This window comes from Ceraceosorus guamensis (genome assembly GCF_003144195.1).
Source record: "Ceraceosorus guamensis strain MCA 4658 unplaced genomic scaffold IE81scaffold_24, whole genome shotgun sequence".
NCBI classification, from domain to species: domain Eukaryota; kingdom Fungi; phylum Basidiomycota; class Exobasidiomycetes; order Ceraceosorales; family Ceraceosoraceae; genus Ceraceosorus; species Ceraceosorus guamensis.
In genome coordinates this window covers 63,595-78,332 of record NW_020290019.1, presented here as the reverse complement: position 1 = coordinate 78,332, position 14,738 = coordinate 63,595, and the positions used below count along the sequence as shown (strand labels likewise).

Sequence of the window (14,738 nt, the reverse complement as noted above, 5' to 3'; positions counted from 1 at the left end):
TCTCCGGCGGAGGCCACGGGCCCAGATCCAAGGGGACTTGTGCGCGGAGCTGCCGACTTGTTTCTTTCTTTGTCCGACCTGTTCACGCTTGCTGTTCTCACGCTGCAACGCAACAGACAGCAGATCACACCAAGTCGACCCTGACCTGACAACAACGTCGGTTTCGATCCGCGCGTCGTATTCACGGCCAATCGTTCCAAATCGCACCGGTACAGCGCAATGCCGAACTGCGGCCGAGTGTTCATGGTCTGGAGCAATTCATATACGTAGCAACGCACCGTGGCCTCGGCCGTCCCACGAACGGAGAACCAACACTTCATCAACACATCAACACAACAAGACATCATCACCTCGCGCACTCCGCGCGCAGACGTCACATCCGCACCGAGATTAGACGTGCCACGCTCCCTTCGCGCTGGCACAGCAGCTCGACGACATATATTAGACCACACATTGGCCGCAAGGTTCGTGATCCCGCAGTGACCTTTCACAAGCACAAACATCACCAACACGACCTCTTTGAATCTTCTAACGCACCCGACCTGTACACAGCATGCGTCAATCACCCCGACAAGCTGCGCTGCAGCTTTCTGTATCCACAACGGATTTACCGTGTGGCATTGCGAATGCTGCCCGCTCCCCTTCTGCTTCATTCAGCAGCGCATTCGGTCCTCTCCGACGTGCTGCAGCGGCAATGGCGCGGACAGCGAGCGGCTCACGGACCGAAGAGCTTCCCGTTGCTTCAGACAATTCGCAGATCGCCCTTGATCAGGGACACGAGTCGTCCTTTCTATCTTTAGGACCCGACTCGCCGATGCTCGGCTCTTCCAGCACCTCTTCAATGAGCAACCCTGCAATGAGGGGCCGCTCGAAGACGATCTCTTCCGGCACCGCTCAGCCGACCTCTTCGTTCGAGGAATGGGACGAGGCTACGCAAAAGTTCTCTGCTGGCTTCCTTCGGCGTCTAACAAAGAGGCCGACGCACGGTGATGTCCGTTCCGCGTTCACGGAAGAGGGAAGCGTGCCGGCGAAGACACCATCTGAGAAGCCTGATGACGCGCAGAGCCGCGGCGTACCTCAAAATGGGTACACCATCGAATTTGTCACTGGCAGCGGATCAGGTCCTGCATTGGCGACCGCCACTGTCACCAGGCTGGACCTGCCCGCCGTTGTAGAAATATCGCCTTTGCCCACCGCCAACGAAATATTTCCAGCCACGCCCTGTTCACCTCCTTCAGCTCGGCGAGCTCTTAGCCCTCCACAAATCGTGCGGCCTGCTCGTGATAGCTTGCAGCTATCCGGCGATCAATCTCCGCCCCCTCCTGTCGTCCCCCATCGCACAAAGTCATCTCTGCGAGGCCGCAACCTGGAAAGCAAAATGGACAAGTCAAAGAAGCGTCGAGATCCAGCCTCAGTGTCCAACAGCACGTTGCCCGACGATATGCTCGCACTCGCTCCACCTTTTGAGTATCGAGTGTGCAACACGGCCAGCACCGTTGCGCTTCCGCTTCAGAAGCTAGAGTGCTCTCCCACTCTCGGCTCGCACATTCAGCACGAGATCGATGCTCAGCTGCGACGCGACGTTCAGAGCCGACTCGCAGTGCCTGCCCCGATGCCGTACTCAGTCTTGCCTGCGCCTGGCTCGCGACGTCCATCGCTGCGACCTTATCGATCAATGGGCGAGATGCAGTCGCACGTGGAGCCGTTGAGTCAAACAAGCACGACTCAACAGGCGACTCTGGCTCGAAAGGATACCACTTTGCCTACGGAAGCGAGCACAGCTCCATACCCGACGGACTTGCGAGCACGGCGAGGAGCAGGTGGAGCGCTCCAAATCAGCATCAACACGCCCGCGCTCAGCCTGCGTCAAACTCGATCACAGACTTTGCGCTCTCCGGGCAGACGACTGTTCAACTCTCCACCACCTTGTCCCCCTCCATCCACGCCTCTGCCCGCTATTCCATCCAGCGCTCCACCAATGGAACGCACGCCTCGAGCTCGGCCGAACCGCGCAGATGGAACCCAATCGACAGCCGGGCACACGTCGCGTTCTCCCTCCCAAACATCGAGCATCCACCAAGTTCCCCAAACGTTTGCGTCTTTGGAGGACACCATCAGCTTCTTGGCGTACGACGAACGTCGCATCAGCTCTTCCTCGACCGCTTGCTCCTCTGCTATCAGTCGAGATTCTTTTCAAGCATTTTCACCTGCCGGCTCCATCATCACCACCAGCGGCTTGAGCGACCATGGCGATCCCCAAACCCCAATGACGCCCTTGGAACAAGCTTGGGATGAATCAGAGCCAAAGCAGACCATCTCGGGCCCGGCTTCGTCGTGTGCCGATGCTGCTGCTGCCGCTCCCGCTACCAAAGATCTGCAACAGAGGTCGAGCGCTTGCTGCGTCGATGGAGATGCGACATTGTTCAGCTGTTTTGGCAATGCGCTCATGCTCGACACGCTCGACACCCAGTGCGTAGAGTGGGCCTCGCATCAGCAACAACACGTCGAGCCCAACGCAGAAGACCTGGGCATCAACTTCGGCTATGCCATCTGAGGGCCCCAAAGACTTTCGCCGATACATCCTCTTTCTTCGACTTGATCAATCGCACCCCTTCACGCACTCTCTTTTGCACTGCTCGTCCACTCGCCGAGGCAGGACACACACACACACACACTCATTGGTCTGACCGACTGCGCCTAATCATCGCATCGCATGTAGTTAGTTGCATTGGTAACCGATGCGCCGCTTTCCAGCCATTCTGTCAACTCAACACTTTCCCCATTCTCGATCACACATTCACTTGTACAGTAAATCATACTACACACATTCATTTTGCCGTCCAACAATACATCCATCTTCGGCCCATCTGCAGCGGTGAGCTTGACACCGCGCGAGCCAGGTTCGAGTGAGATGTACGGGGGTTTAAATCGAGACAGAAGTGTGCAGGGTAGCGTCCACAAACGGGGATACGCAGCAAAAGAGTAAGCGAGCAAGCGAGCGGCCTGGAGACCACTCACCTGGATGATGCGAGGTGCGCACGCGCCATGCAGGAATGGGCTCGCGTACGAGGATGTCAGCACGACCTCACCTTCCACTCTTCTTTGGCTTCCCAAACGCAACAGGAGAAAGTCATCCATCTTGCATCCTGCACAGTGACACTCGTGGACTTTCTGGATGGGGGTGAGCGCAGAGGTGCTAGAAGGAAGGGCATTCTGCGACTAAAAGAAACAGACGTTCTGCGCTGGATTTTTTCGCTCGTGCATTCTTCACACTCTTCTTGCACCGCGTTTGCGCAGGATTTGTCTTGCTTCGATCCAAGACCTCAACCCCCTTCATGAGACTTCTTCTTCAATCGGCCGTCACGGACTTGTTTGGTCCGACCCACGCGCCCTCCGCAAAAGATTGGCCGCGCTCCAGTGTCCTAAGGCAACTCTCGACGTCCATTAAATTTCGTGTGCTGGCTGAGCCAGGAATCCATATTGTCGTCTTCCGCCCAGCTTCAATCCCCATGTCTTCTCTGTTCAGATCACCAGCGAAGAGTAACGACAATTTGCGAGAGGGACCACGAATCAAGCTAGATGTGCGTACCTACCAAACAGCTTGACGTACACTTTCAATCGTTCATTAATTGGCTTTGGTTTGTGTTTTGAGGTTGAGGAGACTCGCTCGCTTCGAGCATCTCAAAGATGTTTTGACAGTGTGCGATCATTCTCTTTAGATACTTGAGTTTCCAACATAACGTTGCTCCTGATCTTCGATGTTCGTCAAGCTTCACGGAAAATGTTGCGACCGCGGGACTGTAGGACTGAGCTGAGCCGCTATGTGTTTGACTTCCACGAGCGCGCACGCCTAGTCGCGGGATGGGCTGTCGCGGTGACGGCGGCGAGGTGGCGGGCTTCCCGAGTCGCGACGACGACGGCTAGGGCTGCGAGAGCGGTCTCTCGAGTCGGTTGGGCGGCGAGGTGGGCTGGGGCGACGACGCCACTCCGAGGCGCTGTCAGCAGGCCTGCGGTGCGACGGGGGAGGTCGAGGTCTGTAGAACCCGCCACCGTAGGGTGGAGGAGGCGCGTAATAGTCGTAAGGCCCAGGAGGTGGACCGTAGCCTCGCGGAGGCATTGGTCCATAAGGCGGATATCCTCCATAGAAACCAGGTGGCGGTGGACGGAAGCCAGGAGGGGGGCGAGCTCTGTCATCTGGACGGACGGTGCCGCGGTACTCTCCAGGCGTCGGGTCATGAGGCTTTCTGGTCGTACTGAAGTCGACACGAAGAGGGCGCCCGTGAAGCTCCTGATTCAAAAACGGTCTTCCACGAAGTGAGCAACAATAGGGCAGGGCGTTTGAACGTTTCTTCTCCTGTTACTCACCACGCCATTGATCTCCTTGATAGCTGCCTCAGCACCAGCGATATCGGCCAAGGTGACGAAGCCAAAACCGCGAGAGCGGCCGCTCTGAAGATTGAAGTCCAAAAGTGCGTGTAAGAATGCAAATAGTCGTCAACAAGGCGTGTTGCTACTCACTCGTGCATCGTAGACAATCACGACCTTCTCTACGGGAGCAGCTGTAGAGAAGCGTTCTTGAAGATCTGCTTCGGTGGTGCGGATGGACAGTCCGAAAACGCCTACCACATTGGAAGGCTCAGGTTCCTGGCCCGGTTGAGGGCGGTGCGTGCGTGGACGTGGAGAGCGATCGCTGTGGGCAGAGAGGGTAGAGAGCGATTCGAATGAGCCGATGAGCACGACGATCCAAAGACCGGTGAGCACACCCTTGGGGATGGGGACTGCGTACAATCTTGTGTTCGTGTGTGCACTCGCAGACCTTCTTGATCACTTCGCGAGAGCCTTCTGCTGTATACACTCTACTCACCGAGACCTGTAGTCCGGACTACGACTACGCTTGCGGCTAGAATCGCCATTGCGGCGTGGGCTTTCCTCGTCACGGTCGCGACGGGATCTCTCGGGCAGCGGACTGCGGCTGGCAGAGTCTCTTGCTGATCGACGAGGGGGCGAGCGACTTCGAGCGTGGCCATCGGTGGGCGATAGCGACGAGCGCCCGCGAGGCGGGTCGACGTCTGTGTAATCCTGTGAGAATGATGAAATGTTGCGGGCACATGTCAATTCACTACGATCCATCCCTCATGGCTAGGGTCTAAACAAATATCGCGCGGGACTCACCATGGCTTGCCAATAGTCTCGAACTAGGTGGCAGGTTTGATTGGAGGTAGTCGTGGTTCTGTGTAGAGAGCACGCTCCCTCGTGAAGAACGCGCAGCCAATTGCGCGCCGAACGAAAAAGTCATCCGCCGGGCCAAGGCACTGATGTGCGCATGACTGGTCTCATACTGGCCCGCGTCCACGCGCACGCGCACAAGCGTCAGTCAGTACACGACCCACAGACAGAGTAATGGATTTGTTGTAGCGCACTACGACGCGCCGCTTTTCTAATGAGGCACCCACACAAACTTACGCACCTCTGTATACTCAAAGCTGAAAGTAGGTCGCGAGGTTTGAGTTGGGGATAAACCCTTCGATTCAAGTTTCTAAAGGATGCCTGACCACCAATCAAACCTGAATCTTGAACCGAGCCAAACTTCTTGGGCTGAGCAGTCAGTCATGCACAATCAAACCGCCAATTATCCCATACCTACTGGCTAAGCCACACTTGGATAGGGCTCAGTCCGAGGCTCAATTTGACATTTGCAACTCAAAGTCAAGAGTCTGAGCTGAGGTTGGACGACTCCTAATCAAATGCACATTTCTGAATTCGATTCATGATCCCTGATCGTAAAGGCTCAGACGTCCAAGTGGCCTGCCAGAGCCACCAAGCATGCATTCAGAATCCATCAAGTCGAATCTCGTCCCTCGGGGATGTGGAGCACCTTCGACAAGCGAAGGTGCCTTTTCTCAAGCAGACTTTGGACGTCGCAAGGCTCGACCCAGGTTCGGTCGGGCTGCAGAAGCCAGCTCTGGCAGCATCGAAGAGGAGATCTCAGCATTCTTGATTGACGGCTCGCGAGACATACCGCCAGCAGTGACGGTTTTCGAGAGGACAGAGCAGTCTCGGTCGCGCTCTGACCAAAGGGTACGCAGCGCCGCGCCTGTTGCGTTGAAAGAGCCAAGGCATCCCTGTATTCGATCCAGGTAGCTCTCATCGCTGATAGCTCAACATTCTGGATGCACAGATGTGGATCCTTTGTCCTCGACAAGGCGGCGCACAAGCAGATCGCAGATGAATGCGGTGCGCAAGTGAGTAGCGCAGCCTCATCACTTTGGGGCAAATGGACCTGTGCCCTTGTCCTCGTGCTTGAAGAGGTCGGCAAGCGTCACGCGGTTGGGTTTGGACGTCGAACCCGACGTGCCGGCCTTCTTGGCGCCGGCTTTTGCAGCAGCAGCACCAGCCGTAGCGCTGATCTGATCCGGTTTGATGCCCAGCAACGCGAGTGCGTCGAGGTTCGGCGTACTGTTGTCTACGGGCTTCACAGGCTCTGCACCAGGCGTGGAAGCTGGACCTTCCGTCTTGGCTTGTTTCTTGGGCAGGTAGACCCTCTCCTCTTGGAACTTGGTCATGCCCGTCTCTTTCTTCTTGCCGTACCACGTCTTTTTCACGACTCCCTTTTCAGGAATGGTCTCCAAGAGTTGCATCTTCTGAGGTCGTACCCATTTTGCTGGCTGAGCCTTGGGGTATTGCGTGGGTCAGCAAGTCAGCATGACTTGGTCAAATTCCACTCATGCGCAAGTCATCCGCGATACTCACAACGATTGGAGTAGTCAAGGTAGTCGGAACGTGAGTGTACAATTTCTTTTTAGGCGCACTTGTCAATACCTGATTGTCGTGCTGACTATCAGCTTCGACAGAGAGCAAGCACCTCAGCTTCGAACACTAAAACCATCTCACCTTCTTTCCAAACAACCTTCCTACCGACCCCAGAAGCGGACTTCGAGCGGTCAGGATCATCGGGCCTATGACGTTCGGTGCCGCGAGGCCGTCGTCGACGATTGTCCTTGAGAACACAACGTTCACGGCAGCTGATTATTCAAAGTTTTTGTGCCATACGACACAGAAGAGGGAGTTGTCAATCGAGGCGAGTGCGACTGCAACTTCCTCAGCTTGCTCACCAAGAGTGGTTGGGGCCGCTCTAGAATGTCTGATGACCATTAGCAGAGATACCAGAGCTACTTGAGGCAATGCGAGCCAGCGCATTATGAGTGATGGTTGTGAGAAATGAGAGCAGATGCCGCGTTGCTGTGTATTGAGAACCAGTCCAGCTGATCTGTCGTCTTGTTGAGATGGGGGGTGGTTGGCCGCAAGAGAGAGAGACAAGAAGTTGGATGTCAAAGATAAAGCGCAAGAGCGACTCTAATATATTTCAGCTTGCTTTGACATCCCGCGATTGCTCTCACTGGTCGAGCTGGCAGCAGTCCTGGGAACACACGACCATACTCAGCACGAGCTCGGGTCAGGGTGGGGCGCAGACTCCGTTGACCCATCTTCGCCCTCCACATGGCAGCATGCCAGCTGCGCCTGGGGGCGCATGACATCTCATGGTTGGCGATCCTGGACTACCCATGGAAGATGATGCCACTCACGTCCATCCATCCCTCGGACCTGGAGGCAGGCAGTCGAGAATGCAACGTTGATCCCTTCGCCGAGTCGGCAGTGACCCCCGCGTATGTGTGACGAACATGCCACGCATTCGTGATACAGCAAGGGTCTGAGCCTGCGCCGCGCAAAGTGCGGTGAAGGAAGCCGGGCGGTTACGAAGGTGGAGCGGTGCGGGAGCGCGTATCTACGCAGCAGCAGCAGGCGTCAGATGGCGCATATAGCGGCAGGGCGCAAGTGGCGAAGCTCATATCCACAAGGCGTAGAAGTTGCAAACGAATCGCTTTACTGATAGAAGCCTGCCCGCCCGGCCGCTATGGTGCTTCGGCGAGCGCTCGATCTGACCGGAGGTTTTGCTTACCGCAGCTGCTATGACCCCGGTGAGTGCAGTCAAAATTGAATGTGAATTGGGGAATGTGAATGCAATCACAGCACGCCTTCTCTGACCCAGCAGATGCCTTCACCGTGCCCAATTCCAGTCGCGTCGGCGTCGTGCTCGTGCTCATGGGCGCAAGCGGCTCCGACGCTCTTCGTCACACTCAGCAGTGGCAAAGTCGTGCCATGATCTTGCGTGCGTGATCCATTCTGCTTTGGATTCGCTCTCCTGTCCTGCGAGATGCCGAGTCCGACAATAGTGAACGAACGAAATTCGGCTGCCACGCAGCCACGTCGCAGTGTGAGTCACATGCACTCATTCATTGTGAATGCGCCGTTGTCGACAGCTTTCTGTATGACAGAGTTCTTCGAATGCAAAAACGGATGAGGTGGGAGAAGGAAGGTGCGGTGCGGGTGCAGTCTCCTGCTGCTTGTACCTACCACAAGTATAATGTGAATGCCCACGTCAAAAGATCATGCTCTCCTCGATTTCTCGTGCGGAAACAGCAGAGGCGCGCGCCGCGTATTCAAGATTGCAACATCGTGATCAGAGCGAGCGAGGCACGTGCCTGAGCGTGGACGCATCGGATCGCAACCAAGTCAGTTCCTTGTCTTCCGTTCCACTCACACCTTTTCCCATTGAATGCTTTCGTGACGTATTTGCGTTCAAAACAGCTGCATCTTCCAGCCACAGAATCACGCACGATCCAACGAGAGAAGAGAGCTGGTAGCAGGCCATCAACTAGTGGAGGAGGGCATGGCTGCGTCTCGAAATCACCCGCGCAATTTCACCTCGACTATCCACCTTCGTCACGCCCCGGAGTGTGCCCGATAGCTGGCTGCTCCTCAAAGACCCTCCGCCAAATCGAGGGAACAGGCTAGCCTGCGACAGAGCTGGACTCAATTGTTAAGAAGCGCCCGTGAGGTGAATCACAGCCAGGCTATTTCCCAATCGCACCATGCAGCAGCAGCAAGATGGGCTTGCTCCTGCTTTCGTCTATGACCCAGCACCAGAGTCTTCCGAGGGCAAGAGCGAGCGCACCGTCGACCCATCTTTGCTAGCTTCGCCAGCTCGCAGTACGCGCACGAACAATAGCTCTACTTCTAGCACAGAGCGTGGAGAATGGTCCGATGGGGATGGCGATGACAGTGCGCTCGATCTGCTGGTGGACGCGCACGATCGGAGCAACAATAGCAGTGGGATAAGCCAAGCGGATCACCAAGACGGATCAGAAGAGGCTCCAATCACTTCGGATCTGAGTGGAGAAAATGATGAGGAGCAGGGTGCTTTTTCGGATGCTACGCCAGTACCGGATAGCTCGGGTGCTTTCGATGCTCTAGATCGGGCAGAGTTGGAGCGTAACACCCAACACAAACACCGACCTTCGCATCACGACGCCTCTTTCGGATTGGATCCCGATGCAGATTTGAATCATGCCATTTCTGGAAGACCCTTATTCGGCTTGTCTCCCGGTCACCACACTCATCATCATCACCAGCACCACAGCCATCACGAGCACGAAGGTTCCTCACGTGATGGAGGAGGGCAACCCAGCTCGGCCGTCGAAGGGCTCGACCGAGGTCGGACAAGCCACAGTTCACGCTCTGGACCATTCACGACTCCTCACTCTTCAGGCTTGCCAGACACGGTGCCTACAGCTTCGGCCACCGGCATGCCACGCATTCTTCCACGTCGGTACAGTCGATCCCGTTCTCCGACCGGCTCTGTTCATTCCTCCAATGCACCTCCGCCAAAAGAGATGAGAGTGCAGAGCCCGTCGGGAGATGCTGCAGGCGGCGTGCAAGATGCAGGAGGAGCTCAGTCCAACGTCCCATCGGGCTCATTGACTTTGGCAGCTTTTGCACCGGGATTGAAGTGGCGCAGAAGATTGGCTCTGCTCAGCGCTACGATCGGAATCAACTTGGGCTTGCCGTTCCTGAATGGCGTCATGTTAGGCTTTGGAGAAATTTTCGCGAGAGCGGTCTTGGCGCCCATGCTCGGATTGAGCTTGGGCGCCGTCGGGGTAGGCAGCATGGCGCACAGGGAAGAGCTGGAAAGACTGAGGGGTACAGGAAGAGCGGGCAATGCGAGAGTCGGGCTGAGTGGCGCTGCCGGGTCGAACGCTGGCATTGGACAGAAGGACGGAAATACCAGGTGGGCTCAGGGGGCTGAAGGAGTGGATTTGGATGGTTGGGCTCTTGAAGCTGATGACGAGACGAAGAAGAGCAGGAGGCGCTAGAGACGCAAACATTGAACACAATACTCCAACATTCATGAGCAAGTCGCAGCATAATCAACCGAGTCACGCAATCAAATAGTCAAACGTCTGGTAGTGCACAAAGAGGGCCGTCGTCGACGCTGAGAGATGTGCCACCGGTTTGGATGGCGCTCGCAACTAGCCATGGTGGACCTCGTTGTGTTTTGAGCCGTACACGCAGCGATGCTCTTCTTTAGGTGACGAACAGACGTCGTTTAGACCTTGATTGTGCGCTGTGTGGCGCATACGTGGACATTTAACTCGTGGCTTGAACGTCTGTGTGGCCCGAACAGCAGCAGGTATTAGATGTCACCTCCAGCCCATGGCCCAGGCACAGATCCATTTGTTGCGCTCCTTGACGCCTCCGACCTCTTTCTTCTCCTCATCTCTCTCCCGTGTCCGAAATTTGCGCCTACTGCCGTTCAGACGCAGCTCGTGCACCTTGATTGTTCTTGGGCGTCGTTCGCGCTCATCAGCTTCGCTCGAGGCTTCTTCGACGGAAAAAGGATGGCCACTCTCCTCGTCTTCGTCTAGAAACGCAAGTCCCAATTCCAACACGTGCGCGATTGCGTCGTGCTGCGCCGTACCCTGGCCCTCGATGGTTGCTTCATTGCACTCCGAAAGACTGGGCCAGTCGTCCGCACCAGGCATGGGAACGACTGCAAGCCCAAGCCGGTAAGCAGCTTGCACGAAGGACCACAAGACTTCTCGTCCAGTGTGCAGACCAGAGACGATGTATATCCGAGCATTGCCGTCTTTTGACAATAAGCTCGTGAGCGTGCGCAAAAGCGGCGCGTGCGAGAATCTGTCCCACCTGGATGACGATGAGAAAGTGGAAGGGGGCAAAAGTGTCAGCCATGAGATTCAGACTCATTGAGGAGTGACTGTAGGATCGATTCGACCCACAGGCAATCGGCGAGAAGAATGACGTCTGCCTTGTCGTTTTCAGCTGCGCTATCGGATAAAGCTCTGCCCATCTCGTCTCTCAGGTCGTCCATGTTGACTCCCCAAGTATGTCCTCGGACTCTGATCTTGTTCCCGATCCCAGGATTGCTCATGACATTCTCCTTTAATCGATGCAACAGTGTAGGCTCGTCGTAATCCGTCACCACCACTCTTTGAACGTTGGGCTGTGCAGCACAAAGTATGGAAGGAAGTCCTGTCCCTGCTCCTAGCTCCAAAATCCTATTGCCATGCAGAGGCAAGATGCCCGAGTGAATGATGTCGCTTATTACAAGTCCGGACCTCCATTGTCGGTGAGCGAAGAGGGGAGCGTGGGTGGAGGGTGGGATGCGGAGAAGGATTTGAAGTTGCTGTTGAATCCTTAAAGGATCAGAAGACGGACCATTGGGCGAGACGTGACCGGGAATGGCTCGAGGCATGTACGAGAGCCAATCGTGCGCCTCTCCAAGAGAAGGCGATGCCTTTGTCCCGAGACTCTGACTGTCCTTGCTCTTCTCCTGCATGGCCTTGTTCCTGCTAGACTCCACCCCTACGCCATATCCTTGCGAAGATGTTTGTACGGACATGTCTTCTCAAGCCAGCTAGAGGTGTCTTCAGGTGCCCTCCAGACCACAGTGCTGAGGCAACGCAACGACTTGGGAAGCATGCGGCATCACCATGTGTCAAATTATTGAATGCTGAAGCAGCGCCTTTTTATTCACCGCTTTTAACTTCATCTGGTCTCATGACTGCTGCCTTCATTCGCCTGAACTCGTGACTGCTATGTCCCGCGTATGCTTGCAACATCAACCAGGCTTTTGGTCCAATCACCGCAGAATGCACCCCCCACTCGCATCGAGTGAGTCAAGTCAAGGCCTGCACCGCTCAAGCAAATTCTTGTAAGCCCAGTCTGAGTGCAGATTCGTGATTCTTGATTCTTGATTCTTGATTCTTGATTCTTGATTCGCATCCACGATTGTGATGAATGAGAATAACGGGGCCCACGACTCACCTCAGTCACACGATTCAAAAGTTTCGCGAGTCGTGAGTGCGAGTCTCGATCGAGTGCGAACCAGATCACTCAGTCACAGCACTCAAACTCGATCGTGACTGCGGGTTACTTTGGCCAAAGGCGCGCGCGAGCAACTCTGATCGTGACCGCGCGTGCATGGCTATGCAACTCGCGCAGACACAACGCCCGGCCGTCGCGCTGCGCTGCGCTGCATGCTGATGCGCGCGCAAGCAGCACAGTGCAAGAAAATTTGGCCCAGCAGCTCTTGTTGGGTATATATATGCGTTCCAATTTTGAATTGAGCCATGATACATACATACAAACATCATCTCATCGACCCCAACCCCGTGGTCCACCGCCGCGTCCAGCGTCCCGATCGAGGAAAAGGGTCGCGCCCCCCACTCTGGACACTGTGCCTGATCCAGAGGTCTGCACTTTCGACAAAGATGGTTTGGCCTTTCAGCACCTCTAGTGCTGCCTCTTCCACGTCCTCCTCTTCTGGCGGCACTGCTCCTCCTACACCAGCCGATGCTCTCACCACAGAGCAGAGCGCCAGCGCAAAATGGGAAGCTACTGTCAAGGAGGAGCAGATTATTCAGGCTGCATACACGCCTTTGGACGAGATGAAAAAGTGCTACAATGTGTTCGACGAGTGGGCTGCTTGTTATGGTACGTGCTCGCCATCAAGCTCCTCGCGCGGGCGTACGTCGCTCGCAGTCTGACACGATGCTGCTCCTCGTGTGCCTTTCGGGGTCATCGGCCCGTCACAGCTCTTTTCCCTCAGCTAAACTCAGTGTACAGATACGGCGGACCAAAGGATTGCTCAACAAAGTTCAACGATTGGAAGTTTTGCCTGACTCTCAAGGACCTTTCTGCTGAACAGAGGAGGGAAAGGTGGCTGAGGCATCGCGCTGAACAAGTGGCCAAGATGCGTCTTGAAGGAAGCTCGGAAGACTTTTGGGAAATGAGGCGAGACCCTTTGGTCGATCCCAAGTTTGAAGACGTACAGATTGGGAGGGACACCTGAACAGCAGGCTACGTCGAGCATCCAGCCCTCGCACACGCAGTGTGCCGGCCTCTGCCGTGCGAGGAAGCCTCTTCGAGCTAAGTGAGTCTTCAACCGTCTTGCAGGAGCATGTAAAGCAGATGCCGAGGGGCCGTCGCAAGCACACATGATGAGTGTATTCCATTCAGTTCTGCTACTGTAGAGCCTCAATATTCGCAGAGGTTTCGCTGCGGACACTACATACCATCGCTTACCTTTCTGATCAGTATGCGCGAGCGGGAAATGTTGCTTATGCGTTGCGTCGTTGCCAGCTAGACCCCTGACTAACTCGTCTTGGCCGTCTTTGCAGTACACACTACTCTGTTGCCCTCAATGTCAGGGCTCATTCGCCTGCACCTCAGTCAGACATGCCACGCGTTATCTCAGGTAAGTGTGAGCGATGAACCCTGCATGACCGAGCTGGCACGCAGCGACGTTTTGCCTCCAAAATGATTACAACAAAAGTTCCAAATCCATTCTCACGATGCGATTGCGGGTTGATTGGGCAAGCGCGGGCTCTCGGTTGCACCGTCCCACGAGTCCGACCTACTCTCTTGCTTGCCTAGGAGCGCATCGTATCGCTTGATCGGTCGACTAACTCAAGATGTCCGAGCGGGACGTCGGGGCGAAAGATCAAGTCAGGGATGCGGCTGTGCTCCTGGGCCGATGGGGTGTGGCGAATGCTCGAAGGGCTGTGCGCCAGGCTGGGAGCCCTTTGCGCTGCTCAAGAGACTGGTCACGCAAATGATGGATCAATCTTCTCTATGATCGGAGCGCGGACGCTGTCATCGGGCAGACTCGATTCAGGTGCTTTAGGCAGTTGCTGACACTACGACGTCTCTTGTCTCAAAGCCTCGACTGCATCTAGCAAGCACGACAGGACCCGGGCTGGTTAATGCTAAGGCCCCTAGCGCTTCGTTTGCAGATTGAACGGTGAGTACTTGATCGCGGTCCTCAGTGGGTGCAAAGGGGAGTCCGAGGAAGCAGCAGATCGAAGGCAAAGACGAAAAGACGATCCCATATCGTATTCTATCGAGCTAGACGTAGCCCACCAGCTTTCTTCGCATTGTGGGCTTCCCATGTGTTGGGAGGTCGATGGTGCGTGGGAAGAGGAGGCGATGCGCCGCATCGCTCAAAACATGCATGTGAGTCGGCGTCCTTCTCTTGCCATCAGGTAATGCTGCGTCATGCTGACCCAGGGCACCTTTGTGATTACTTTGTCCTTGCAGCACCAGCTGAGCCTTTTTGCTGTCCCAATTGTCCACTTCGAAAGGTGTTGAAAGCAAGAAAGGAAGTTGCTGACATGATGTTGGGCTCCTCTGCATAATGAAACCAGACACTCGACCATCCTAGAGACGCCATGAGCTCAGCGCAGCGCTGTCGCCTCATGACAGGAGAACGTCAAGATCGCTGGAGGCATGATGACAGGAGCAAAATTCTGACTAGACACGCAGCTTGCTGTCGTACGCCTGGCCGTGCAACGACGTGCATCGCATTGACAGGAGTCACA

At 55.6% G+C, this 14,738-nt stretch overlaps 8 protein-coding genes across 8 annotated transcripts; 4 read left to right on the top strand and 4 right to left on the bottom strand.

The window, feature by feature from the left end:
* The first annotated feature begins 332 nt into the window (after nucleotides 1–332).
* Nucleotides 333–2,872, top strand: IE81DRAFT_322878 (hypothetical protein). Its single transcript, XM_025513767.1, has one exon. The coding sequence runs from the start codon at nucleotides 695–697 to the stop codon at nucleotides 2,552–2,554; it is 1,860 nt and encodes a 619-aa protein (XP_025370115.1). The 5' UTR covers nucleotides 333–694; the 3' UTR covers nucleotides 2,555–2,872.
* On the bottom strand, nucleotides 2,626–3,411 carry IE81DRAFT_107003 (hypothetical protein). The gene has a single exon (XM_025510053.1). The coding sequence runs from the start codon at nucleotides 3,136–3,138 to the stop codon at nucleotides 2,698–2,700; it is 441 nt and encodes a 146-aa protein (XP_025370114.1). The 5' UTR covers nucleotides 3,139–3,411; the 3' UTR covers nucleotides 2,626–2,697.
* Nucleotides 3,237–3,727, top strand: IE81DRAFT_106988 (hypothetical protein). Its single transcript, XM_025510052.1, has one exon. The coding sequence runs from the start codon at nucleotides 3,336–3,338 to the stop codon at nucleotides 3,603–3,605; it is 270 nt and encodes an 89-aa protein (XP_025370113.1). The 5' UTR covers nucleotides 3,237–3,335; the 3' UTR covers nucleotides 3,606–3,727.
* Nucleotides 3,728–3,850: 123 nt separating this feature from the next.
* IE81DRAFT_329807 (RNA-binding domain-containing protein) lies at nucleotides 3,851–5,175 on the bottom strand (the record flags this gene model as incomplete). Its single annotated transcript, XM_025515164.1, has 5 exons — nucleotides 3,851–4,288; nucleotides 4,366–4,449; nucleotides 4,519–4,690; nucleotides 4,865–5,079; nucleotides 5,173–5,175. The coding sequence occupies 5 exons, from the start codon at nucleotides 5,173–5,175 to the stop codon at nucleotides 3,851–3,853; spliced, it is 912 nt and encodes a 303-aa protein (XP_025370112.1).
* A 637-nt stretch (nucleotides 5,176–5,812) lies between these two features.
* IE81DRAFT_322875 (hypothetical protein) lies at nucleotides 5,813–7,555 on the bottom strand. The gene is made up of 4 exons (XM_025513766.1): nucleotides 7,113–7,555; nucleotides 6,892–7,022; nucleotides 6,751–6,819; nucleotides 5,813–6,671 (listed from the first exon to the last, which is right to left on the bottom strand). Exons 1-4 carry the CDS (start codon nucleotides 7,195–7,197, stop codon nucleotides 6,261–6,263), a joined length of 696 nt encoding a protein of 231 aa, XP_025370111.1. The 5' UTR covers nucleotides 7,198–7,555; the 3' UTR covers nucleotides 5,813–6,260.
* A 1,031-nt stretch (nucleotides 7,556–8,586) lies between these two features.
* Nucleotides 8,587–10,335, top strand: IE81DRAFT_366138 (hypothetical protein). The gene has a single exon (XM_025516988.1). It carries the CDS (start codon nucleotides 8,931–8,933, stop codon nucleotides 10,209–10,211), a length of 1,281 nt encoding a protein of 426 aa, XP_025370110.1. The 5' UTR covers nucleotides 8,587–8,930; the 3' UTR covers nucleotides 10,212–10,335.
* A 203-nt stretch (nucleotides 10,336–10,538) lies between these two features.
* IE81DRAFT_289462 (hypothetical protein) lies at nucleotides 10,539–11,695 on the bottom strand (the record flags this gene model as incomplete). The annotated part of the gene is made up of 2 exons (XM_025511817.1): nucleotides 10,539–11,043; nucleotides 11,136–11,695. 2 exons carry the CDS (start codon nucleotides 11,693–11,695, stop codon nucleotides 10,539–10,541), a joined length of 1,065 nt encoding a protein of 354 aa, XP_025370109.1.
* A 1,039-nt stretch (nucleotides 11,696–12,734) lies between these two features.
* Nucleotides 12,735–13,186, top strand: IE81DRAFT_277618 (hypothetical protein; the record flags this gene model as incomplete). The annotated part of the gene is made up of 2 exons (XM_025511480.1): nucleotides 12,735–12,852; nucleotides 12,954–13,186. Coding segments are annotated over 2 exons (351 nt in total), but the record flags the coding sequence as incomplete, so codon positions are not given.
* Nucleotides 13,187–14,738: the final 1,552 nt, after the last annotated feature.

Coding starts and splice junctions, on each gene's coding strand:
- IE81DRAFT_322878 (XM_025513767.1), top strand. CDS start 695: ATGGCGCGGACAGCGAGCGGCTCACGGACCGAAGAGCTTCCCGTTGCT.
- IE81DRAFT_366138 (XM_025516988.1), top strand. CDS start 8,931: ATGCAGCAGCAGCAAGATGGGCTTGCTCCTGCTTTCGTCTATGACCCA.
- IE81DRAFT_322875 (XM_025513766.1), bottom strand. CDS start 7,197: ATGCGCTGGCTCGCATTGCCTCAAGTAGCTCTGGTATCTCTGCTAATG. Junction 7,023..7,112: donor AGCGGCCCCAACCACTCTTG/GTGAGCAAGCTG, acceptor TTGAATAATCAG/CTGCCGTGAACGTTGTGTTC. Junction 6,820..6,891: donor GAAGGTTGTTTGGAAAGAAG/GTGAGATGGTTT, acceptor CACGACAATCAG/GTATTGACAAGTGCGCCTAA.
- IE81DRAFT_107003 (XM_025510053.1), bottom strand. CDS start 3,138: ATGGATGACTTTCTCCTGTTGCGTTTGGGAAGCCAAAGAAGAGTGGAA.
- IE81DRAFT_106988 (XM_025510052.1), top strand. CDS start 3,336: ATGAGACTTCTTCTTCAATCGGCCGTCACGGACTTGTTTGGTCCGACC.